This window comes from Malaclemys terrapin, chromosome 18 (assembly GCF_027887155.1).
Source record: "Malaclemys terrapin pileata isolate rMalTer1 chromosome 18, rMalTer1.hap1, whole genome shotgun sequence".
Taxonomy (NCBI): domain Eukaryota; kingdom Metazoa; phylum Chordata; order Testudines; family Emydidae; genus Malaclemys; species Malaclemys terrapin.
The window spans coordinates 7013433-7041016 of NC_071522.1; the positions used below are offsets into that span (position 1 = coordinate 7013433).

At 39.2% G+C, this 27584-nt stretch overlaps 1 protein-coding gene across 4 annotated transcripts; it reads left to right on the plus strand.

Moving 5' to 3' along the window:
- GGNBP2 (gametogenetin binding protein 2) lies at positions 1 to 27584 on the plus strand. Of its 4 annotated transcripts, none has more exons than XM_054008294.1 (14): positions 1 to 84; positions 1419 to 1543; positions 9319 to 9399; positions 11372 to 11625; positions 12453 to 12551; positions 18353 to 18466; positions 20332 to 20541; positions 21679 to 21853; positions 23489 to 23683; positions 24613 to 24763; positions 24975 to 25100; positions 25195 to 25337; positions 25930 to 26178; positions 26906 to 27584. In XM_054008294.1, exons 2-14 carry the CDS (start codon positions 1451 to 1453, stop codon positions 27107 to 27109), a joined length of 2094 nt encoding a protein of 697 aa, XP_053864269.1. In that variant the 5' UTR covers positions 1 to 84; positions 1419 to 1450; the 3' UTR covers positions 27110 to 27584. The 4 variants fall into 4 exon arrangements, with proteins under 4 accessions (XP_053864269.1, XP_053864268.1, XP_053864267.1 ...); XM_054008293.1 differs by lacking the exon at positions 1 to 84 and adding an exon at positions 219 to 263; XM_054008292.1 differs by lacking the exon at positions 1 to 84 and adding an exon at positions 287 to 391.

The window sequence follows — 27584 nt, forward strand, 5'->3', positions numbered from 1 at the left end:
TGACACCTGCGAGGCTGCCCATTCCCCGGGCTAACGCCGAACCCAGCTCGGAGGCCCAGGCGAAGGCGGTGGCGGAAGCGGAAGGTAAAGGGCGGCAGGGCTGGGGGCGCGGCCGGGGCAGGGAGAGCCCGGGCCCGTAGCGGGTAGCAGGGCGGGGTCTCCCGTCAGACAGGGGCGGCCTAGGCCCGGGCGCGGGTCTCCTCAGGCGGGGGAGGTTCGGGTGGGGCGGTGAGGAGCGGTTGGGCCGCGGTCTCTCGCGAGAGGTAGGCGGGGCCGGAGCGGGGCCGCCGCCTGCGGGGAGGGGGCGGCTCTGAGGAGACGCTGTAGCCGGGGCCTGGGCCGTCCGCTGGCTTGTCACAGCGCCTCAGGCTGCGGACTCGCGAAGGAGCCGGTAAAGGCCCTCGGGGGACGAGCGGGGCGGGCCTGCCCGGGCTTGCGGAGGGGGACGGGGGCGGACTATCTGCCCGGGCCGGCGGGTGCAAGGGGCCCGGGGAAGGCCTGACGGATCGCTGCCCGCCGGCTGGCTCCGGTCTGCGCTGCCCAGGCCGGGGAGTTGCCTGAGCGGGTGGGTGGGACGCGTGGGCCGCAGGCAACCTCCCGTCCCCGGCGTGCAGAGGAAGCGGCTGGGCCCCGGGGCGGCGACGCTGCTCCGGGCTGGGGGCAGTTAAGGGGGCGGGGGCTGCGCTCGCGGTGCCCCCGAGGGGGGCGGGGCGCGCTCGGAAGAAGAGGCCCGATGGAGGGGACGGGTCCGTGCTTAGCAGACCGGAACCTCCCCCCCGCTCGGCTCCTTACATAACCGCCGGGCAGGGAGGCGCGCTGGGCGGGCTGGCTGCGCGACACCCCGTGCCCAGCGCGGGCGGGTTCCGCACGGTGCTGACCGCCTCCGAGCAGGGGCTGAACCCCACCCAGGGATGGGCGGATCCTCCCGCTCCCCCCTCCCGAGTGGGCTGAGAGTGAAGGCCCGTTGACAGCCCGGGCGGATTCTCTCCCCCCCGCCCCCCCCCAGTGATCCCACGGGAAGGGGGTTGATAGGCCTGGACAGACTTTCCATGTTCAGCCACAGTGCCTCCCCCTGGCTTGGTCATCCCCCGAGAGAGGGTCAAGGTTGGACTCCTCCCCAGTCCTACTGTCCCCTCCCACCTGCTGTGTCGCATTTCCCAGACTTTACACCTTCAGTCCCATCTCTTCTCCATCTCCGTTTCTTCCAGACCCAGACACAGGGACCGGACTACGGAAAATGGGTGTGGGCTGGGCGGAGGGTGTCTGTTGTATTGGTGCCTGGAAAGCTGAGATTTTTAATGTACACTCTAGTGTGTTGAATCAGGCGACCCGATAAAGCAGACGCATTTCCCTGCTGGTGAAAGTGTTTTGTAGAAGCAGAGCTCTTATTTACCTCTCTGGGGCTTGGCTGTTTGCAGGCTGAAGCTAGGAGGAAGCAGCAACAGCAGAGATGGCGCGGCTGGCTGCAGTTTGCAGAGACGGGGAGGAGGAATTTCCCTTCGAAAAGAGGCAGATCCCTCTCTACATAGATGACACCCTTACAGTGAGTGTCTGTTGTACAAGAAACACCTAATCTTCATGTATCTAACAGAGCATTTAGCAGTTACAACATAGGCAGACGATATGTTGCAATTCCTAGGCGAGGCCTTTCTCTTTAGACATGCCTCTTAAGCTCCTCCTTTGAATTCTCCCAATGCGATAATCTTTGGGAATTGATAATGTCTTGAGTCACTTATGCTTAACGCAGCAATGCATTTTTCACCAGACTTCTTTAGAAAAATCTAGATGACCAAATCAGAAAATACTTTTTGCTTATTTGGGGCCCATGTATGTACAATTTCCAAGAGATGGTAGGCATGTGGCTCAGCCTACCCAAAAGTAAGGCAAAGCAATCTTTAAATAATGTAGGATTAATATAATTAGTGAATCATGAAACTAAGGTACCAAACGAGGTTGGCCAAATATAAATCACATTTTAAAATAAGTGAGAAGAGGATTAAGTGGATTGGTGGTACATTTGCATTTAAAATAAAACAATTTAGGGACGTTGATGTTGTTTAGGTCCTGCATCAGAACATTGTCCTTTGTACAGTTCTCCTTGTAATTGCTTGATGGTTTGGTTGTCCTGTCTCTCAATGCTCTATTCTAATATTCAAAATCTACAGTCATGTGGTTTATTTTTATTTTTCCCCTATCTGGTGAATGAAGTAAAATTATCTGAATGTATCTGGGGGCTCTGGTTTGGGAGCCTCTCTCTGACTTAGTGTTGGGTGCTTCAGTGGAAGGTGCAAGAAAATTAACTGAATGTAAACTATGGCACAATGTGCCTATAGAGGAAGTGTCTTCATAACACTAGCTTTTTAGTATTTGCCTTAGCCATGAAGCATGAAACTTTATCCCTAATTTTATTTTTATCCAGTCTAATGGAACTGTGGATAGTCTGATCCATATTAATGTCCTCTTTTTTTTTTTTTTTTTTTTTTTTAATCCTGTTCAGTTGTTGGCCTTGACATATCTGGTGACAGTGGATGATGTATGCTAATTATGCATTGTGTAAAAAGTTTCCTTTTATCTGTGTTAAATTCCTGTTTTTCTATTTCTGTGATTATCCTGGCTTGTATTATGAGACAATGAACAGGAGTGTCTGATGTGCTGTATTTTAGCTATTAAGTATTTTGTATACTCATTTCTCCTCTCTGAACTAAATAGTTCAGTCTCTTCATATGGAAGGCTCTTTCTGTTTCTAAGCATTTGTTACCTCTCTAGACCTCTTCTATTTCTCCTGTGTCTTTTGAAGTATAATGACCAAAACGAAATATAGACTTGCCAGGGAAGTCTTGCTGTCCTCGCTAAGTCACAATTTGGGTAATTTAAATTTTGCTTACCTAAAATTCCTTCTTATTTTACAAAAAGAGCAAGAGTACTTGTGGCACCTTAGAAAGTACTCCTGTTCTTTTTGCGGATACAGACTAACACGGCTGCTACTCTGAAACCTTCTTATTTTAGTGGGCTAAAATATTTTTCTCTTCCTGTCCTAAACGGTTAGTGTTGTTCAGTGCCATCAGACTGTCGTGCTTTTAATGAGGGTAGGCTACAGTTGTGATTGAAGAGGTTCCTGTATATAGCTGTAAATTGTGTTTTGATCCCTTTAGATGAAAGGTATTTGTATAAGTACCGTCATTCTCATTATATAGAGACATTACTATTGGTCCAATTCTCATTCCATTACCACTATTGAGTCGCACAAAAAAATCATGTTTCTACATATGCTGGAAGCTTCTCTTTAACAGTAATGGGAATAGTAGTTGGGTGGTCTCCTTGAGTGTTTTTTTGTTTTTGTTTTTGTTTTTTGTTTTTTCTTTTTCCCCTAGGTCTTAAGTATCTATAATAAGTTATCAAATACTTAAGAAAAAGTAGTGCATGTTCTGCAGTTGTCTGCAAAGCTTAGCTCTAGTGCTTTAACTTTTTTAAAAAAAGTATCAAATAAGTGTGTTAATTTGATATAAACAGGCTTGTAGTAACCCATCAAAAACTTTCTTAAAAACATAGATGATCGAGAAGGTCTGCATCTGTGTAAGTCATTATGGTGTCCTGTCCTCTCATAAAGAGAAATTGCTGAAAGTTTAAAATAATTTACCTGCTCAGTTTATGAAAATAACGTACTCTATAAGATTTCTAGAGGGGATGGGTTTGATTTGGTACTGTGGGGACCTGCTCTTCCATTTCAGTACCTCAGGAACTGTGGTTGCTGTTGCTCCATAGAACTTCATCCAAAAGCTGCTTGAACTGACTTGATCTTTGACAGTTTCACTGTACTGTTCATGTAGTGAGAAGATCTATATACATACAGAGAACATGAAAAGGTGGGAGTTGCCCAACCAACTCTAAGAGGCTAATTAATTAAGATGAACTGTTGTCAGCAGGAGAAAAAAAATCTTTTGTAGTGATAAACAAACTAGCCCATTTAAGACAGTTTGTCAAGAAGCTGTGAGGATACTTAACATGGGGGAAATAGTTTCAATGTGTGTAATGGCTCAGCCATTCCTAGTCTCTATTTAAGCCTAAATTGATAGTATCTAGTTTGCATATCAATTCTGGTTCAGCAGTTTCTCGTTGGAGTCTGTTTTTGACGCTTTTCTGTTGCAAAATTGCCACCTTTAAATCTGTTACTGAATGGCCAGAGACTTTGAAGTGTTCTCCTCCTGGTTTTTGAATGTTATGATTCCTGATGTTAGATTTGTGTTCATTTATTCTTTTGTGTAGCGACTGTCCGGTTTGGCCAATATGGGCACCCTCCGATGTTTGGGTGGAAGACAGAAATTACTTACTGGCCTTTCTTCACTAATAGCAGCAGAACATGCTGGTACTCTGGTACATATCATACTCCAACTGAGAATGTGCTATCAACACTGACAAAGATGGTTAGTTTCAGGCGGATGGTGTAAATTGCTTTGTGCAGCATGATTGCATACCATATGTGGCATTAACTGGCAGAGGATATATGGGTGCAGGGAACAATTATTTATATTCCAGTAGCGCCTACAGGCCTCAACCAGGTTGGCCATTGTGTCAGGCACTATACAAACATAGTAAATATATGAAATCCACAATCCTGCACCAAAAATTGACATGCTGCTGCTCATAAAATGTTATGGACCACAGGGGCATGTTTTGTAGACAAAACTACACAGGATCGTTTCAGGGGCAAGACAAAAATGCCACATTTATTATGATGACACAATTTGATTTATGACCAATAACTAATATCTAATACCTATGTATATACAGACACACACTCACACACATCAAATGTTCTGCAGCTGCTAGATAGTTACCAGTCCTGAATGTAGCTTGAGTTTGTGGCTTGGGTTCGTAGCTTGTGGCAGCTAACTGGCCAGGGAAGCTGGGCACAAGGAAGGGCTGGGTCTCTATTGGGTATGCACTGATGCCCTTCCATGTTGGCAGCAGAATGTTACCCTCCAAAGTCTTCCATCTCGCCCATCCTTTTTTGTAGGCTTTAGTTTGAATCCGGAGTCTATAGGTCTTGCTGTGTCACGCTGCCTCTGGGTTTGGTGATTGATCACCCGTCAATTGCAGGCATGACTTTCAGCCTCGGACCTGGCTTGGATCTTCCTTCTATTGTACCTTTGTTCTTTTCTTTTTAGGGTGGACTCTTCTTACTTTGTTAGGGCTCTTGTCTGCATCTTCAGCCCTTGGAGTTTGAACTTTATTTCATCAGGACAGGCTGGTGCTGGAGGTTGATTCCATCATCCATACATACCTCATTCATACATCTAAACTAATAAGATTACAGCAGGGTTTTGCAAAAATGAAGGTTGCAGCAAGCTTACAAAATGGAGTAAGCATTTTAAAATGGGGTTTGAATTACAATATGGCAAACAGTGAACAGAAGTTCCAATATAGACAAGTGTAGTGGATGGCAAACAGTGAACAGAAGTTACAATACTGAAACAGTGCAAGTCTCAGGGTACGTCTATACCCAGCCTCTAGTTCGGCGGCTGGCAATCGAACTTCTGGGTTCGACTTATCGCGTCTTGTCTGGTTCGATAAGTCGAACCCGGAAGTGCTCGCCGTCGACTGCGGTACTCCAGCTAGACGAAAGGAGTACCACTGAGTCGACGGGGGAGCCGCGGAGTCGACGTTGGAGCCTGCCTGCCGCGTGTGGACCGAGGTAAGATCGAACTAAGGTACTTCGAACTTCAGCTACGTTATTCACGTAGCTGAAGTTGCGTCCCTTAGTCCGATTTGGGGGGTTCGTGTAGACCAAGCCTCAGTGATTTAAGCAGGAATTGGATTGACAGTGAAACTTACAAGGGCAACTGGCTGAACAGCTATGTCTCTTAACAAGCATCTTAATTGTCAATTAGCCAGTTATTGGGGTAACCGATTTTATGAATGAATGTTGTTTCATTCATAAAATTTTACTTATGAAGTTACATTAATAAAGTGAACAATTAAAAACAATTTCATTCATCAGTTCTACAATGTAAAGTGGGACCAAAGGAGGGGCAAAAAAATGGCACAGGGTAGTAAAACAGAATCCCGTAAAGAATAGAACGAAGCATTAGTGTTCTAATGTTAGCATGTATTAGAATGGGACAAAGGTACTTTCAAGGCTGGGAGAACAGATACTATCATTCAAGTAAACCTCTTTCTAGCTGAAAGAGCAGTATTGGCTGGCTCTAAAGGGAGATGCATCAGTGCTCTGGAGTTGGTTTCAGTATTTGTAGGGAAAGCAGAAGTAGAATGAGGATTTCAGAAGATTGCTGCCCTCTTCTCTAGCCAATTAAAGAGGCAAAAGAGTTGGTGAAAAGGAAAATGGAAGCAAACTACTTCATTTTTAGAGTTGACATGTTAGTTCAGCCACTAGTCCAATTTAAAGGGATGGTAACAACAGATTTCTGTTAAATTACAGGGTTTTTTCCCACACGTTAGCTTACTGAAACTGAATTTTAAAAATAAATTTGACTTCTCTGCATTTCTCTGTTGGAAAATGAAAATCAGTTAAGCAAACTTCACTTTTTTTTTTTCTAGTCAGTCTTTCTTTGTCTCTCCATGGTGCAGTTTGAAATGCAAACACTGAAGCAGGTTTCTTGTTTAAAAAATTGTTTCCATTGGATAGAAACGTCCTTGTTTTAAATAAAAATCTAAGTTTGGGACTGAATTTGAACTAGTGCGGGCCCTGATTCCATAAAGAGCTCTGTGCAGGCTGATCCTTACTTACTTTAGTGGGGCTCTGTGAAGAATCAATGATCCATGCACCTAGAGCCAGTTGCAGCATCAGGACGTCAGTCCTTTCAGTAATTATAGTTAGCTGGATTGGTATGTTCTCTGCAAGGTTGTTAAATGAAATTAAAGCCCGTAGGTAATAAGAGAGAAATCTAGTTATTTGGTAAGCTGCTCAAGTAAGAGTGCGATTGTAATATGTTACATTTGTTAAATAGTGTTTAAATTAAAGGAATGCAAAACTTGGACTGTCTGCAAAAGATTAACATTAGTTTTCTGCATCTCCTCTATCTATGATACACATTGGAGGAAATTTGAAGAGACATATCTTAATTGTACCTATGAAGAACTCCAGTTCTCTCTCTCTTGTGGAATGGGATGAAGGCAGGGAATAGCAATTTGACTACTAAAGGAAGAGACTTGTGTTCTCTTAACTGCAGCTGGTAAAAAATTTTTTTTATTGTTCCAGACAAAATATTTGTGCACCCTTGTTAAAATGGTAGAACAAAATTGCCTGTTGAAACTCCCAATCCATGATGTGATATCGAAATTTAAAATAATACTAATTGGGTTGAGGGAACTTGCACTTTGTAAACAAGAAAATATTTTGCTGGATTTTTGGGTACAAAATAGATTTTAATGCTTTTCATTATTTAAACAACAGTAATGTTGTTTGGCTCTCTGTTAGCAAATGGCACCATAAGTGAATACCACATCACCTTACTTTTCTAGCTTTTGGCTTCCATGCTGCATGGTAAGTAATTAGGCAAGCAATAGTATGGAATATTGTACCAATTATCACATAGCTCTGTGGGTTTAACATCTTGCTTTGAACCACTTGAGAATTGCAGCTACAGTGATCCAAAGCAATGTAAATGCCTTTGGAATACCTTGTTAAATTAATATGTTCTTAAAATTGATACTTTGCAAGAATAGACTGTGAATTGATTAAACTGTCATACATGTGCTTCCATCATTTTTTTTTTTTCTGTAGTTGATCTATTGCAGGGGTCGGCAACCTTTCAGAAGTGGTGTGCCGAGTCTTCATTTATTCACTCTAATTTAAGGTTTTACGTGCTAGTAATATATTTTAACGTTTTTAGAGGTCTCTTTCTAGGAGTCTATAATATATAACTAAACTGTTGTATGTAAAGTAAATAAGAAGAAGCTTTATTTAAAATTAAATTAAAATGCAGAGCCCCCCCCCCCCGACTGGTGGCCAGGACCCAGGCAGTGTGAGTGCCACTGAAAATCAGCTCGTGTGCCACCTTCGGCACGTGTGCCATAGGTTGCCTACCCCTGATCTATTGGATCACTTGGTATAATGCCTTGCAACAATTTTTTTGTTTGTTTTGTATTTGAAGCACTGCTTCAAGTATTGTAGATTGGGGTTCTCAACCTTTTTCTTTCTAAGCCCTCCCTCCCCCCCGTTATAAAAACTCCATGTCCACCTGTGCCACAACTGGTTTTCTGCATATAAAAGCCAGAGCTGGCATGAGCAGGTAGCAAGCAGGGCAATTTCCTGGGGCCCCATGCCACAGGGGCCCCCGTGAAGCTAAGTTTGGCTTTAGTCTCCAATGGCAGGGCTCAGGGCCCTGGACTTCAGCCCCATGTGGTGGGGCTTCAGCTTTCTGCCCTGGGCCCCAGTGAGTCTAATACTGGCCCTGCTTGGCAGACCCCCTGAAAGCTGCTCACGGCTCCCCAGGAGGACCTAGACTCCTGGTTGAGAACCACTGGTAGAGGTCATATTAGTAACGTATCAGAGGGGTAGCCGTGTTAGTCTGGATCTGTAAAAAGCAACAGAGAGTCCTGTGGCACCTTAAAGACTAACAGATGTATTGGAGCATAAGCTTTCGTGGGTGAATGCCCACTTCATCAGACGCATGTAATGGGAATTTTCAGAGGCAGGTATAAATATGCAGGCAAGAATCCGTCTGGAGATGACAAGGTTCGTTCAATCAGGGAGGGTGAGGCCCTCTTCTAGCAGTTGAGGTGTGAACACCAAGGGAGGAGAAACTGCTTCTGTAGTTGGCTAGCCATTCACAGTCTTTGTTTAATCCTGATCTGATGGTGTCAAATTTGCAAATGAACTGAAGCTCAGCAGTTTCTCTTTGGAGTCTGGTCCTGAAGTTTTTTTGCTGTAAGATGGCTACCTTTACATCTGCTATTGTGTGGCCAGGGAGGTTGAAGTGTTTTACAGGTTTTTGTATATTGCCATTCCTAATATCTGACTTGTGTCCATTTATCCTTTTAGGTAGGGACTGTCCAGTAATGTAAATATTGCTGTCTAACCTAATGATTGTTGCCACTTCCTAAAGAAATGTTTTAGAAAAGCACATGTTCTAAAGTGTCTTCTAGAGCAGCAAGACAAAGTTGAATGCTTTGCTGACTATTCTGATACCTCTGTATGGAGTACTCTTATGTTTAAAGCTTCCAGTATTGTAATGTGAGAAGAATGAGGATTCAACAGGCAACCGTACATGCATTTTTAAAAAGGAAGTAGAATAAAGTCAGGTCTGGATTATGTTTGTATTTTTGTGTTCTGAGAGGTTATTTTTTTTTCTTGTTTAGATGGTGATGGAATTTCCTGATAATGTGCTAAACCTTGATGGACATCAGAATAATGGTGCACAATTAAAGCAGTTCATTCAGGTAAGACACAATCCTTAACTTCCTGTCAGTTTAAACAATCCATTTGCCGGATTTTACTTTCTCTGGTTACTTGCTTTAGGGTACTTATTTCTTCAAAGGTGTATCCGTCACCACGTTGATAAAGTACATTGCTAGCGTGATGTGCATTGAAATGCCTCTCAGGCAGTAGCACCAAAAGACACTGTGTACGTTACACTTTTGTCCCATTGCAATTGTTGCTCCTTTATGTACACTCTGTTCTTTCCAAAGATGAAGTACCATGTTATTTAAAGCAGAACTTTTAGCAAGGTGACATCTGGTTGTCAGTGTGAGTTTGTATATTATATTTTTTACAGAAACTGTGATTCTAATTCTATTTTAATCAGGGCCGGCTCCAGGCACCAGAGGAGCAAGCACGTGCCTGGGGTGGCACATGCTAAGGGCAGCAGTCTGAGCAGTTTTTCTTTTTCTGCTGCGGCAGTTCGGGCGACAGCAGTCGAGTCGTTTTGTTGTTGTTGTTGTTGTTGTTGTTTTTTTCGCTTGGGGCAGCAAAAGTGGTAGAGCCGGCCCTGATTTTTAATCCATTATTTGGTTTCAGGATGCTGCTAATCTGTTTATTCAATTCTAAATAAATTTGTCACTTCTGAACATCAGGTTCCTACAGCTAGGTCCAAGACGGGGGGATGCACTAACTCATAGTATGGTTGCTAGTGGGATTCTAAAAAGCAAATTTGTGGTTCTGACAATTTTTGGTGTGGGAAAACTATGTTAACGAAGTTGGCTTTTTGTGCGGGGAGGGATATCCTGTCTCCCTTTTTATTCTTTCTTCTTTAGGCTGGGGTTGTCAGCGGTAGACAAAGTAGCTTCTTGCAATATTGTACTTTAGTTTTAACTGCAGTATCTCTGACACAGATACTGCATGTAAAGCATTTCTGTGCAGGATAATTGCACTGTTTCTGCTGCTGTTAGTCAAGTATTGGGAAGAGAAGAGTTGCGGCGTAGCATCATCACTGCTAGACTGTTGCTCTGACATTTTGGTGATATTTTTATGTTGGTATTCCTTTAAAGACTTCTATCTGAATTTTTTACTTTTGTTTCAAGTAACAATACAAGATTAGTAATATACCTTATTAAAAATGCTTCCCCTCATTCACCACCCCTCCCCCAACTTGTGGTTTGATATCTGTTTGTATGGTCAGTTTCACTGCGTTTAAGTTATTGGCTTTTTAATATGAAATTGCATGTAGTTTTCAAGAAAAAAAATAGTTAGATGTGTCCTGAATTCTTAGTCGGAGGACTTCAAATCTCAACACTTTCACCATAAGTGAAAATCACTTGCCATAGTTTAAGAGACCAGAGAATACCTGTGTGGTTTGAAATTAATGTACATTCTTTCAGTGTAAATACTAGGAGGACAAGTAGTAAATTATAACTTTTTGGTTTAAAGTTGTCTTGCAGGTCTCAGGCTGATCTAATAGTCCCACAATGAGACAGAGCTTTTGCCAATCCAGATTTCTTCCTCTTCCCCCATCCCTCAATATTTTTTATAGAGGAATGGGTCTTTCCCTTTGGAAATAAGGCTGGGTGAAGATGTGAGTTCTCCTCTGTAGCAACATCTCTTGGCAAAAAGATGTGGGGAGGGAGACTGGGGGGGAATTGCCTCCTTATCTTTTCCAAGGCTGGGCCATAAGGCTTAAAGCAGTGCTGTTGGTGACAGAAGTTGCATCTATGACAATAAAAGGCATGCTTCTAGTCACATGTTGCTCCAGGCTTTTCTCTCTGCTTCCTCCCTCTCCCCCCCCCCTTTTTTTTGTGGGGGGTGGAGGGATATTTAACTTGCCAATGGTGAGCTGGTGACCTGAAATTTTGGGGCTGCAGACAGTATCCACTAAGGTATTTTGAAAGAAGAAAACTGTGAAAGTCTAGAATTCTATAATAACTTAAGGTTTCTAAAGGGTTGATTTTTAATTCATTGCATATCTCTCTCTCTCAGCGACATAGTATGCTTAAACAGCAGGATCTAAATATTGCCATGATGGTGACATCGCGTGAAGTCTTGAGTGCACTTTCTCAGCTTGTCCCATGTGTTGGCTGTCGTCGTAGTGTGGAACGTCTGTTTTCCCAGCTTGTTGAGTCTGGAAATCCAGCACTTGAGCCCCTTACGGTAGGGCCTAAGGGAGTCCTTTCTGTAACTCGAAGCTGTATGACTGATGCAAAGAAGCTTTATACGCTATTTTATGTGCATGGGTAAGTTAAACTTCTTAATGTGATATATCAAAATACAGTCACTGAGTTTATTCTTTCCATGTCCCTTTCTGAAAGAAATAAGCTAACTTCTGCATGTATGTTTTGCCAAGTTTTCTTGGTACAGACACGAACGTATTATTGGCACTGTGATCAGCTACTAATTAACTGGAAAGCAAGCTGAACTAGAAATTGTGTGATCTGTTACGCCATTAAAGTTTAAACTTGCTCATCTTTCAGATGACCAGTTGAATTTGTTGCTCTTTCCAATTGCGAAAAGGATTCAAGATTAGAATTAAGATTCTGAGCCAATGGCTTCCAGATGGCCATATGTGACTTTTGTTGGCATGTCTAGAGGAAGAGTGCTTGCAGTAGAACAGGATTTTCCTTTTTCTCTAGATTGTAAACATTAAAACAAATGATATTTTCTTGCAATTTTATACTACAGTAAGTTTGCAGGTGGGGTGAGAGGAAGGAATCCTTTAGTGTAGGAAAAGTTGGACTTAGTAGACACAGAAGAGGTTTTGTTTTCTATCAATAAAGGCATAGCTGTATCTGGATGGCATATTGGACTGTGTTTCGTATTGCTTGCTAGAATGGTTGGTTGGGAAAATGCCTACTGCCCTCCCTTCCTTTACCTGAAACATTATATGCAAAGGTGGTAATGAAAGCAGGAAGAAGAAAAGCTTACGGTTAATAAAAGAGTGGAACAGTATTTGTATCTCGGTAACAGACTGTCTTCATTTAATTTTTGTTAGATAATCTTGTAAGGATTTGTTTGCAATATTGTAACTTTAATTTTAAAAGTAGTTTCTGAAATGTCTACATAGGTCCAAATTAAACAATATGATAGATGCAATTCCAAAAAGTAAGAAGAACAAGAGATGTCAATTGCACTCCCTAGACACGCACAAGCCAAAACCTTTGGGGTAAGTTAAAAGAACTTGGATACTATGTCAGTGTGTACATTAAAATCTAAAAATGTTCAAAGAACAGAATTATAGATGAGTATTTTTTCCACAATTTGTTGTCATGAAGAGATACCGAAAATTCTGTAGGTTTATCTGAATTTTGTGGGCAGAGAAGTGGGGGACCAGCAATATGTAGTATGGAACTGCATGCGTAGGTCTAAAACCCTTTTAGCAGCCTAGCAAAAGCAAAATTTTATAGCTATAAAACTCTTTTGAAGGTCGTATTCCACTGCTGTAACTTCATGTCTGTGAACTTTGAGAGTAGAAATCTTCACCAGAAAAATCTGAAGACTTGTTTTATGACAAATTTTGGCCCTATCTACATTTGCTTTCAAACCATATTTTTAAAAACCTATATGTGTGTGTGTGTATTTTTAAAACATGTATGGCATTGTGGATGGAGCTAAATTAAAGTGTGCAACTGTTTTTAAACATGGTTGGAAAGCCAGCACAGGTGAACACTTGCAGAGAATAGAGCAAAGTCTGTCTTTCACTTAAACAGTGAAACTTATAGCTCTCTTACACTATTACTATTACCTTTGCAAGCCAATTTACTGGGGCGGGGGGGGTTTCAGTCTGCTGTTAAACTGAAACAATTGTACAGTGATTTGAACCCCATTATGTTAGCTCAATGTTAATTTGAAACCCAGATATGTTCACTTATCCAGTCCACTTAACCACTCCAACCAATGCATGTACATCTTAAACCTAGTGATATGAAATATTGTTTCAAACTAACAATATAAACATAATGGTCAACATTTTTTAATTTGATAAATAATTTTTTGCTGATTTTTGGAATGGGGTGGAGGGGGGGTCACTTTTTTGTTATCTTCACAAAAAATTGCATAATTATGAAAATTGTGAGGAAAATCCCCTCTTTTACCAGGTCTTTCCTAGGAATAGCGCCATAAACTCTTTGAAGCCAGGACTGTCCTTTCTTATTCGTAAAGGGTTTACATAATGGGGTCCCAGACTTACTGGAATCTATGCACTACTGTAATTTAAATGTTAAATAAGTCTTTATGTATGCAAATAGCTAACTGTTGTACAGAATATTCTCATAATTGTTTTCTGCTGTCGTGCAAATCTGAGCTAAAAGTGATTGTTTATATAGCTGTCAGCTAGTGTGTTGGACTCCCATGATTGTTTTTTTTTATGGATTATAATACTTGTTTAAAGCAACAGTCACTTTTTGGTTCAGTAAGCTCAGTATTTTTGGTCAAGTCTACTTGCCACAAAATATCAAAGTTGAAAATCTGGGAGTAGCAACATGTAGGATCGCAATCGTATCCCACTTCCTCATGTTAAATCCTGCGGGTATTTCAGGTGGGGTGTGGAGTTATTGCAGATTTCTATTGTCTCCACTCTTAACAAATATGATGTCAGTATCAAATGAATGAAGACAAACTGTTCTGAGTGGCTCAGTCTATTGTCACAGTCCCTCTGCCCAGGTAGCTATTCTCACATTGGCTTGAAATATTTTCTCTCCAACGTGACCACTGAATCTTTTTCTTAATAAACAATTAGGCCTAACTTAGTCCCCAAGCCCCTGGTCAGAGCTCTGATGTGTATGTAATGCATATTAGTAGCCCTGATTCTTTTAATATAGTCTACTGTATTGCTGATCCTTTTTTATCACAGCTGTTTGCTAGATATTGCATCTTTATGTGGCTGGATTTTTTGACCCCATGGAAAGAATTGAGGGGGGCGGGGAAACACAACCCCAATTCCTTGGGGGGAGGGGGGTAATCATGATATGAACATTACAGTTGCAAACCACCATTCAGTCAGCTCTGCTTCTGTGTTGTATCTCTTTCTCATACCCTTTGTCTGGTCTGTTTAGATAATATCTTCAGCACAGCAACTGTCTTTCTCGTGTGTGTGTGTGTTGTGTTGTGTTTTGGGTTTTTTTTTTGTTTTTTTGGTACAGTACCTAGCACTGCAGGGTCTCGCTCTTGGTTGGCCCCTAGGCACTGCTACTGATATAAAAGATAATGTGGAATAAAGATTAAATTAGATCAGTTTTCATGTGTTGTATAATTGTGCTTGTAGAACCTTTCTGTAAGTCTTTCATACATCTGTGTGAAAGTGTGCAAGATTAATTGAATGCAGATACGCACCATTTTATGAATAAACATGTATAGAATTGAATACATAGTATGTTCATATAAATAGACTCAAGTCTAGTTAACCATATCATGTATTCAAAATGTGATGGCATAATATTTGGCTCATTTGAACTGTGCAGAGCTTGAAGTATTCGAAATTCCTAAAATTCATGAGTTCTGTCTACCATCATAGGTGTGTACCCACTTCAAAATTATAGGTGGGTTTTTTAGCTGTAAAATTTACTAGTTGGTAGCTGCTATGACATCTTGCCATTCATGTTGTCTTGTTTGTTTCCATATTAGGTGGTGGTCTTTTGATTTTAAAAACAATTCAAGTGAATAAATAAGATATACTGAATCTCTAGTTAGGTGGGATTTACTCTAAGTTGAATGGTGTAATAACAGAGACTGCAAAGTATGTAAATGTAACTAAGCCTGGGTCTACACTGCACACTTACCTTGATATAATTATACGTTAATCCATACCCTTGAGCAAGGCAGTTATACCAACTGAACTCCCTGTGTATACAGCACTTTTTTCAAGACTAAACTTGTTAAGTTCATGGAGGGGATGATCTGATGCTGTTGCCTACAATGGCATGTGGCTCATGTGCAATTGCTATTCGTAAATAACTGGTGGCTAGAGAGAGGCTAGTAAATGGGGAGAACTTTGAGTTCCTAGAGAATTCTTTCCCAGGTGTCTGTTTGATGGGTCTGCCCCACATGCTCAAGGTCTAACTGATCGCCCTATTTGAGGTCAGGAAGGAATTTTCCCTAGGTCAGACTGGCAGAGACCCTGGTGTGTAGGGTTTTTTTGGTCTTCCTCTACAGTTTGGAAGCTTGCTTGTTTGAACTAGAGTAAATGGTAGACTCTTCGTAACTTGAACTCTAGATCATGATTTGAGGATTTCACTATGGGCCTATGACAGGAGTGGGTGGGGTGAGGTTCTGGGGCCCGTAATGTGCAGGAGGTCTGACTACATGATCGTGATGGTCCCTTCTGGCCTTATAAAGACTATGAGAATGTTATCCCTCATTGGAATGTATTGGAACCTTGTCAGTATCAGTTGTGTTCTGTCTTTAGCAGAGTAAACAACACATGTCAGAGCTTGATCAGAAGTTTCAGATTGTAGGACAAACTTTTTTTTTTTTAATTATTTTATTTAAACACAAACTTGTCTTTCATTTATTATGTCCATTCTCTGAGAGGCTGGGTGGGAGGAGGGAAATAAAATTGATGCTGTAAAAAGCAACAGAGTTCTGTGGCACCTTATAGACTAACAGATGTATTGGAGCATAAGCTTTCGTGGGTACCCAGTTCGTCAGTTGCATGATGCACCCACAAAAGCTTATGCTCCAATACATCTGTAAGTCTATAAAGTGTCACAGGACTCTTAGTCTGGATCTGTAAAAAGCAACAAACACTGCTACCCCACTGATACTTAAAATTGATACTGTTTTTTCCTTTATTTTTTGTTTTGTTTTGAACTTGAGATAATAGTAGCTAGTCATTAGTTCAATCTCTGACCAGATTAAATATTTCAATAAAGAGAAATATAATTGGTAGTACATACTGTTTTGTTGCATAAGCAGAGGTCTAGAAGCTAGAGTAATATAGCAAATCCAAGGGAATATGAAAACAACTTTAGTCTTTTGCACATTGCTTTCTGTAAGATGAATCCTCAAAAGCAGCTTTTTCTCTAATAAATGAATATGTATCTTATTCTCAGGTTGAGTCAGACCAAAGAGGATTATGAAACAGAATGGTTCATACATGAACGTAATTAAAAATTTGCCTTAGCGCTCTCAACTCGCATTTATTTATTTATATATAACTATATCTATCTATCCATAGTATGCAAATTGAGGCTTCCAACTCTGTCAGATAATGCTTTATGTAGACAACCTGTGTAGGCTGTTTAAATTACATAGCTTGCAGTTCGCTTAAAATATACTGCTCAATATAGTACTGCGTATACTATTTTATAGTGCAGAAATCATCAGGTACTAGCAGTATTGCTATCAACCCAACTAAATCCGCAGTTTTGAATGAAGGCAAATGTATTAATAGTCTAAATGAGGAGGTGGGATAGAATTTACGTGTCTCTCCAAGAATATGTAGTTGTGAATGATCTTTAAAGTAACTTCTGACTGATTTTATTTTTTCTGTGCAAGAAGCCTTGCCTTTAAATAAGATAATCACAGCTTTGCATGATGCATATTATATATAAGATTTAACTTGGAGTTTTAATTAGTTTTCAATAACATACTAAATTTGTAGTTGTAATCACAAGTAGTCAACTACTGTGGTTATTGGCTGACAAGTAGTTAGGAGCCTATAGTCATACCATCTATTGAATTGTAAAAGGCATATCATTTACTGTGTTCTCTTTGGGGCTCAGAAGATAACTTGGACTCCTCTTCCAATCTTAAGGATTATTTACACTTGGAATTTTATCAAAAGAATTGTTCTAAAATAGTTTATTTTTGACAGAAGCCCCAGTGTGGACACTTGTAGGCCTGGTCTACACCTAAAACTTAGGTAGACCTAGCTGTATCTCTTAGAGCTATGGAAAAAAATCACTCCTTGTGCGACATAGTTGGGTTGTCCCACCTTGGAAGAATTTTTCTGTTGACATAGTTACCGCCTCTCAACAGGGTGGCTTTACTACAGCGACCGAAAATCCTTTCCATTGTCGTAGTGAGTGTCTGCCTTAGAGCGGCATAGCTGCAGCTGTGCTGCTGTAATGCTTGTGTAGTGTTGACATACCCTTATTCTGGAATAAGCACATCCTTTTCTGATTTAGATTAATCCTTTTGGTCCATAGGAGTATTAATGCTGGAATTTATACAGAAATAAAATTTCCAGAATAATTGTTCCCAAATAGCTATTTTGGTAAACTTCCAAGAGTCGGCAAGCCCTTAAGTAAAAGTGAATTGTTGTTCGTTTGTTCTTTGCCATACAACTGCTGACTATTTCAGCAAATGTATGCTGTTAAAGATAACTGGAATATGGTGTTTTAGCTTTGAACTTGAAGTAGTTCACAATGGTGTTGAAGCATGTCTTAATTTCAGATTGCAAACTAAGTATCTGTTTGCTGTGGAAATAAAGATTTATAGATACTTTACATCAAAAGTGGTACTTGATTGGGGGAGGGGGGAATGTTACCTACAACTTGTCATTGAGATCATGATTCCTGCAGAAAACAAATTCCATTTGATAGTTCTTGTCACTAATTTTATGGAAGAATAATAATTTTTCTGGGAGGTGCAATACTTTCCTGTATCTTGGAATATATAGGATGCAAACTAAATTAGCTAACTGTAGGATTTTGATAGCATGTTTCAGGAAGACATTTTAGTTTACTCTAGACATTATATAGCTGTAATTTTTTTTTAATACTATGCTACAGTGAAGGGAGCAATAGCACACTCAGTACAGAGAAATTAGGTGCAGATAAGAAAAATAGTGAAGACAACAGGAAGGAGAGCAAATGTAGGATCACTTTCCACTATGGACCTTTCCAGGGAGCTGCCAGGTAAAATAATTAAAGAAAAATAACACTACTGTTTTCCTTTCTCCCTCTCTCAAAAGAAACTAATGTGCAGTTTTTGTTTTTAATTGGTATGTTATGTTTCTTTCTGCAGGGGTTGTTGGATGGATGTGTGGGAACTCATGTCCCAAGAATGCAGGGATGAAGTAGTTTTAATTGATTCTAGTTGTCTTTTAGAAACATTAGAAACATATCTGCGAAAACACAGGTAAGTTAAGGGAATTAAAATGTTCTTTACACTTTATACCCTACATACTGGGGATTCTCTCATGAAACAAAGTATATAAAGAATACAGTTTGAAGTTAAAGGTAAATAACAAAGATCTTTTCAAAGCTCTGACAATTTTGCAGAGTTCTGCAATAGTTGTTGAGACACCAGAAACAAGATGTACTCCTTTGGTTGCTTGATAGTAATAATCCGTCATAGCAGGAGAAATGTAGAACCCTAAGATCAGGCCCTAGCTTACTCTTCATTTATGATTTTTAGCTAGTACAACACTGTAACTTGTATCATAATTCTAGCTACATAATCACTTGAGAGATGAAATGGTATTCTCTTTTTCCCAGTTCATAAAGTTTGTGGCTGTCTTATTTGCAACGATTAAACTATCATCTGGCAGCTATTAGAAAAATATCAGAGGCAGTTGACTTATCTGAGGCATCAGCATTTGATTTGATGTAAACTATTCTCAGAAGATAATTTAAGAATCAAACTTCACGTGTTTACACCCTGTGCCCCTTTTTATTGAGTTTATTATATGGAGATATACCTATCTCCTGGAGTCGTCAAGTCCAGTCCCCTGACAGATTTTTGTCCCAGATTCCTAAATGGGCCCCCTTAAGGATTGAGCTCACAACCCTGGGTTTAGCAGGTCAATGCTCAAACCACTGAGCTATCCCTCCCCCCAGTTTGATTGAAGAGTATGAGTAGTACTTCCAAAACTATTTCTTGATCTGAGAGAGTATTGGATTCCTTACAGTGGCTATATTTAATGTGCTATAGTTGACCTTGTTTTAAACTAGTTCTTGTAACTTAGCCTCACAATTTAATCAAAATGTAGTAACAAGGCAATCCCTGGATAGAACTTCAGACCATTGTTTTAACTTTCTAGTTTGAGTTCATTTAAAACAAAACAATGGTAAAAGTTTTTCAATACTGTTTCCTGTTTTACTTTTAAAATTTAAAAATTTTCAGAATTTAAAACTAAATTAGGAGCACGTTGAGTTTAGACCATAGAATTTTTTCAATAGTAGTGTCAGTCATTTGAATAATTCAAACCTTGAATATCAAATATTATTGCTCTTAAAATAGTTTTCTTAAGCTTGGTTGCATTTTTTTAGATTTAGCACTTTTCTAAAAGTGAATAATGCATTTCACAGCGGTTGAAAGCCCTTAGTACACTGTTTTATGACACACTTAAGGTGAATTAGATACCTTGTATAACGACACATCTTGTGCCGCTACTTGCACACATTTTATTTGTTTAATATGTACACTTACCTGTAGTAAAATCTAAGGCACTAAAGTAGTTTATAATGGAAATGCTGATCTTACACCGCAGATACCAGATAAAAATGTACTCTGTCTCCCATTATTCACTGTGTTACTTAAAATATTCTGAAGTCCCCTTACAAAGTCACTTACATTGTGCCACAGATGGAAAAAGAATTTTAAAGGTACAGGACTTGTGCTGGCTTAGACCAGTGATTCACCTCGTCCAATATTTTGCAGGAATCTCCGTAATAGACAATATGGAATAATCTGTCCATAGAGGAAGTTTCTTCCTAATGCTACCAGTTAGTGGTTGGTTTATGTCCTGAAGTATGAAAGGTCATATTAGCAACTTCATTATATTATAAGATATAATATATACTTTGCATGTTATCCCTCTAAGTCTTTTTGACTTTTTTGTTTGAAATATCTTAACTTATAGTGGTCTAGTTTAATAAATGTAATATGCACTGTTTTATTCCTAAATGACTCTTGTAATTGTATTTAACTCTGTTTTAAATAAGAATACTCTTTTTTTTTTTTTTTTTTTTTTTTTTCTTTTTTTTTTAATTTTAATATAGGTTTTGCACCGACTGCAAAAATAAAGTGCTCCGGGCATACAATATTCTTATTGGTGAACTAGACTGCAGCAAAGAAAAGGGCTATTGTGCTGCACTTTATGAGGGTTTGCGTTGTTGTCCACACGAACGTCATATACACGTATGCTGTGAAACAGACTTCATTGCACATCTCTTGGGTCGAGCTGAACCAGAGTTCGCAGGAGGGTATGAGTATGTAATTTGCTAGAATGGGCTATCTAGCGCTTTGCTTCTTTATTTTATTTCTGAACATATGTTGCAAGAGTGATGATTAATATTTTCTGCCTCTGCTGCGTAATGGATTTTTAGATGCAACCATTTGTATTTGATGTATACCTTCATGATCATGTTTCAAAGCAGTGAACATTTCATTAATCTCTTGACTCATTGAAATCTACAAGCAAAACTATAAGCAATTGTTAAATACCTTGAAATTAATTTGTTCACTTGTTAGGGCTGCCTTGCTTTCCCATTGAGGTGTTCAAGATATGTGAAATAGAAAGGGAATCCTGAATGAAAATTTTACTGAGTAATTTATATATAAAATCCATAATTTAAAGATTAGTTTAGCCACTGTACATTTTTCAGTTACTGCCCTAAAATCTTCCACTGATGATATAGTTCTGAAATCGAATAACTTAGACTTTTCTTCACTGTTGTGTGCGTTGTGAGAAAAGCGGAAGAATCCTGTTACAAATACTTGTTCTTAATAACGGTTTATAAACTGGTACTGGGATACTGTTGCTTTATTGCAAGGTAGGTAATTTGTAAACTCGCATTCACCTTTTTTGAAAGATATAAACATTTTGTTTCCTACTTTCTCTCTCAAAGGTGCAACTAAAATTCTCACTAGACTATAAACTAGATAAATGATAAATCCTGGAAAATCAAATGCTTAACTGTGCCCTACTGATATTCAGAATGATAAAGCTCTTGCAATATCCCTCCACCAGTAGAAATCATGTACTGGTGGGATAACTCCCTTCAAAAGCCACAGAATGGAAGATGCAATGTAGCCTTAAGGTGCTGTGCACAGACGAACATGTCATGAGAGCAATTGATGCAGCTTCAGATTTTTGTTCTGATCCCTTCTATTTTGCATTTGCATGCAGCACAGTAGAATTCTATGCAGTCATTACTGTGATTATGCAAATGTCTCTTCAGATTGTTCTATCTTCTATAGAAATGTTCACATTTAACTGCCTTAAATGTACAGTAAATAGATTTCTGTTGACTTTCTTAATGAAAGGAATAGTGAATACTGTGTATATCTCTACATCAATACATTGTTCATAATATTCCAAACCAACTCATATAATCTTGTTCCAGACGAAGGGAAAGGCATGCTAAGACAATAGACATAGCCCAAGAAGAGGTTTTGACCTGCCTGGGTATTCATCTTTATGAAAGACTACACCGAATCTGGCAAAAGCTACGGGCTGAAGAGCAAACATGGCAGATGCTTTTTTACCTTGGTGTTGATGCTTTACGCAAGAGTTTTGAGGTAAAAATGGGTGGCTATTTAAAGTCTTATGACCGAGCAGTTAAACTAAAGGTTTTTTTACATTAACTATTAACCTACAAAAATTATCTAATTCTTCACCATTTGATATTTTCATTCTGACTTGAAATGCAGCTTGAACAATGGGAGAGAAACATGCCATTATTTTATTTTCCGGTCCAGTGCTGCTGTACACTGGACTCTCCACAGTGAACTGGGTCACAGGGACATGGTAAAATCTTCTCTATGCTACAGGTTTTAGCTATGCTCTAATAAGGTTACCTTATTTAGTTTTAACTACGGTGAAGAATTGGCAAGATGGGGAAGCCTTTGAATTACAAATGCTATAGCAAAATGCCTAAATTCAAACTAAACTGCATTCACTGGAAACTTCCAAGGACTTGGAGGGAGGGGGGAAAACCTACAAAAACCTAAATTTGTGGCAGAACCTTGTGTGTGTCCTTCTAACATTCATTCACTCACTCATGATCTTTGACACTAGAATTCCAATATTTTTATTGGAATAGTTCTATCTTCCCCATCTTATCTATGATGTGGTTTTTCTTTTAGGCTGGTTCCTTTTCATAATGACTGTTCTGTGTCCAAAATTTTTATAAATGTCCAGTTAAAGAAAAAAAGATAAAATCCCCATTGGGTGAAGTTATAACCAGATTAAGGCTCAATTTGTTCCCACCTTATAGTCTTACAAAGCATTTTGTAAGAATTTTTTATTGTTGCTATTGATGTGGCTCTAAATTACTAGTACCTACCTTGCGTTTCCAATTCCCTATTGAGGGAGGTGCTTTAAAACCACAGCTATAGCGCAGCCTGATCTTTTTAGTCATAACGTGACTGGTTTTTCAAAATTTAAAAAAAAAATAAAACCTTTTTTTTCCCCCCCCAATATGTTAAAATACACTGTTGAAAATTAAATCTTCCTGTGATTTTTCCAAAGGGCCTGTCTACATGGGCAAGTTATACCAGTACAGGATACCATGTAAATATAAACCACTATAGTGAGACTGGTATAACGTCCCAAAGCTTGTCTTCCATTGGAAATGGTTTAAGCTTAACCAGGAAAAGCCACTCTTAACGCGCTAAATACATTATGGAAGATTCTGATGTTTTTTAAAGGTTTAGATTGCTCATCTTGCTGATGCTCCAGGCAGCTGTAGCCATGAGAATACTACTACATTTTTATCTGTGTTGCAATAGTACTGTAATTATTTAAACAGAACATTTTCTGAATCAATTTTCTTGCTTTACTCTTCCACTTTTCACTTTGGACAAGGAAAATTCACAAATCTGTTTCACTAATGTTTGTTTTCAGGTTTTCAATGCTGCAAAGCTAAGCTTATGAAGTCTTTCCACTTACATTTCTTGAAATAATTAAATCATTTAATAACATTTATATTGATGCATTTTTATTCATAAGTCTTATAGGAGCATCCTTCCCAAAAATCTAAATTTGGGGCCACATTTGAATTGACAATTTTCCTTAAGCATTGGGAGTGATAGTGCTTTGATTGACTCTTTGAACAAACTCCTTACCCTTTTTCCTGCCCTTTCTGTTTTATAAATGGAGAAGCTAGAGTTTAGTTTTAACTCCTTTAAGCAGGCTTTGAATTTTATTACCAGATGGCTGTGGAAAAAGTGCAGGGTATTAGTCGATTGGAACAACTCTGTGAAGAGTTTTCAGAAGAGGAAAGAGTACGAGAACTTAAACAAGAGAAGAAGCGCCAAAAACGGAAGAATAGGCGGAAAAATAAGTGTGTGTGTGAGATTCCTGCTCCCTCACAGGCAACAGAAGAGAAAGAAATAAGTCCGGAGAAGGTAAATATTGCTGATCAATTGACAGTTTGTTGCTATTGAATAACTAATTTTGAGTTCATAACGCTCTGCGTTCTCTTGTTCATCACGTTGGACTCTACAGTTTTTATTATTTATTTTTATTGATGGGGACTAACTTTTTTTAAGCATCTCTCTAAGAAAACTTGATACCTCTTTAGAATAGTTTTGCCTTGTAAAGGAATAGTTTTCAAACAAGATCTATGATTTGTGAAATTACTTAATCTAACGCGAGTTATTTGAATAAGTAATGATAACCTAATTTAAAAAAAAAATCTCTTAACTAAAGAGAACATTGTATTTGCATGCTACTCAAAGACAAGTAGCACCAGTGATGGTCTTTTATAAGGAGACTCAGGGTATGTCTACACTTCAATTAAACACTCACAGCTGGCTCACGTCCGCTGACTTGAGCTTGCAGGGCTTGGGCTGAGGGACTGTAAAATTGCGGGGTAGATGTTTGGGCTTGTGCCCAAGCACTGGGACCCCAGCCCAGGCACCACAGTTTTACAGCCCTGCAGCCCGAGCCCTGCAATCCCAAGTCAGCTGACCTAGGCCAGCCACGGGTGTTTAATTGCAGTGTAGCCATACCATAAAGTACTCTTCCTTACAATGGCTTCAAGACCTGTGCTGCTGAATCCAACTATCAGTAAATGTACCTGTTATTGAAGTAAGTTCTTTGAATTGATGGAACACGGTTCTCTATGGCCGAAAGGATGCCTCTTATTTAAGGTTGATATTTTGCTTTTTGAAGTGATACAGCAACATGATATTTAACAGCCTTATTTGACAACAGTAGTTTCTCTTGTGGTAGGACTATCCTTTCTAGAGATTTAAAGAAAACATTAGTCTATTTCTGCTATCAGCTGGCTGTTATTTTAACACTTGCATACCTCTCTTGGTTTTATTTTAAGGAAAACTCAGACTTCATGGACAATAGTTGCAAAGCCTGTGGTAGTACAGAAGATACTAGCAGTTGTGTAGAAGTAATTGTTACCAATGAAAGCACTTCATGTACCTGTCCTAGCAGTGGCACTCTTTTGGGTTCACCTAAAATAAAGAAAGGTATGTTACCCTTGTTTTTTATAATGGTTTATTCTGAAAACATTTAATATAGGGTGAGGGAAGATATTTTCAGATACTTTTAAAAAAAAAAAAAGTTGGAAGAAGTAAGAGAATATGAATTAAAAATTTAAGAGCTGCTTGTTTGTAGAGCCCTAACTAAAGAACCTATAACTTCTGCTGTAGATTACAGTAACTTCTCATTTCATCTCAGGTTTATCTCCACATTGTAATGGTAGTGATTGCGGCTATTCATCTAGCATGGAGGGCAGTGAAACGGGATCTCGGGAGGGTTCAGATGTAGCCTGCACTGAAGGCATTTGTAACCATGACGAAAATGGTAGGTTCAGCAAGAACTTAATGTTCACATTATCTTTAGTGTATAGAAAGCATAGAAAACATGTCTGAGAGAGGAAATCAACTGTCTTTCACAGGTGATGAGTCGTGTGTCCACCGCTGTGAGGATAAAGAGGAGGATGGAGATAGTTGTGTGGAATGTTGGGCTAATTCTGAAGAGGATAACACAAAAGGCAAAAACAAAAAGAAGAAAAAGAAAAGCAAAACTTTGAATGAGCATGTAAGGACAACTGCTTACTTTAGAATTCTAACTTAGTTATGCGTGTATTGTAAAATATTTATTGCAGATTACCCAATTTGGATTGTGGCTAATGCTACAGGTATAAGCAAGATGGTGTGGGTTTTTCATCTCCTCTCTCCCCTCCTTCTCATTCAAAAATATCTTTGTCTGAAGCAAGTATCAGATTAAGTTCTGAAAAAAGCTTTTCTTTATTTATCAGCTACCTATACACTTTTTAGTAGTGTATTTTGCCCTTATACCTTCTCCTCTTCCTGTATACCTCAGCCCTGTTCAGGTGGGAGACAGGTGATAGGCTAGTTATCTCCACGGTCCGGTAATCAAATGTACTTTGGTGAAGGCAGTAAACTAGCATACCAAATGCCCATTTCCAGTCATTTTGAAGTATTCAGCATTTGAACTGGTCTTCTCTACCCCCTTTCTAAATATTGCTTTGTGGAATTGTTTTGTGAGGAAATATTGTCTGGTGTCTTTACCAAATCTTAGTATCCCAATCGTGAAATAAACTCAATATTACAGGTTTAAAAAAAAAAAATACTTCCAGTTATTCATTGTAAATTATCTTAACTCTTAGATTCAGAAACTTGGAAGTTGTATTGCAGATCCGAGTAACCGTGAGACCTCAGGAAATATTGTGTGCACAGAGTTTCACCTTGACAAGACCAAAGACACCCATGCTGAAAGCTGCTGTAACTCAGAAAAAAATGGGCAGCAGCTGCCTTGGTTTGACCACAGGAAAAATGTGTCACAGTTTGCAGAATCTACAGAAACCTCACTTGTTCCCGATTCTGGAAAAGGTGCCAAGAGCTTAGTGGAACTCCTTGTAAGTAACAGTTTATTTGAAGGCCTAGGTTTGTAGCCTGCTGCTTTGAATCTTTGGTGTTAGGGATAGGTTCTGAGGAATTCAGAATCTGTATGTGGTATGTTAAGACTTGGTACAGTGAAGAGGTAGTTGAAGATGCTCCTCATACCTTGCTCCCCGTGTTTTGTGTTTTCTGGTTGATTTATGGTGAAATGTTGGTGAGACAGCCTTATAGGAGATTTGTCATTCTAATTTTTGAGTAAGAGTTGTCAGTGGAATTGGAATAATAGTGATAGAATGGCAATCTTGTAATGAAGATGTGTGCACTATCTGTGCTCTTGTGTAGCATGCGAGTGCCAGCACAGATTTTCTCAGACATTTTTCCCCCCCATTGATAAGCATCTCTCCATATTTTGAAAGTTCCATATTACTGCCATGATCTTTCACTTTAGAGTGTTGTTCTGTTTTCAGGTGAAACTGCTGCTGCTTAATTTTGCCAGACTACTTCTGACACAGCGTATAGCAAATCATTGTGAATCAAACCCAGATCACTGGGCTAGCTAGTTAGGACTTGTGTGTTGTCACCGTGTGACAATTATTCTTTGTTCAGAGCGACTGCAGACTTTGAACAACACAATACATAGGTATGAAACTTGAACTGGAGACACTAATTTGTAAAATGACAGGGAATGTGCAATGTTGGAAGAACAACATTCATGTTTTTAACTACCTTTTTTTCCCTTTGTAGGATGAATCTGAATGCACTTCTGATGAGGAAATCTTTATCTCACAAGACGAAATACAGTCATTTATGGCAAACAACAAGTCTTTTTACAGCAATAGAGAACAGTACCGACAGCATCTGAAGGAGAAATTTAATAAATACTGCCGCTTAAATGATCACAAGAGGCCCATTTGTAGTGGTTGGTTGACAACAGCTGGAGCGAACTAAATACAATAAAATAGCTCTGTCTTTCATTGAAATCCTCAAGATGACTACTGCGCCTTCTCTTTCAAAAACTTAATTTAGTGACCTTATGGCAAAATTTTATCTTAAAATCAATGTGATTCTTTTTCTTTTCTTTTCTTTTTCTTTTTCTTTTTTTTTTCCGGTGGGGAGATTGGTGGAAGTGATTTCATTAATTTTGATCTTTCTTCAGGCTTGTTTCTTTAGTTGAGTAGCTGTGCAAGCCTCTCTTATAATTTATGCCATCTCTTTTCATTACATGTTTCTCTTACTGTGAGACTTACAAAAAGCAACCTAGTGGCAAAGTAATGTTGTACCTATAATTCTGTACAGAATGACAATGAGCTGAATATAAGATTTTACAAATAGACATCCATTTGCAAAATGTTTTGGATGTAATATGTTAAAGCGCAATGTGCAAAATTTAAATAAAGAATATTTATTAATATGCATAGTAAAA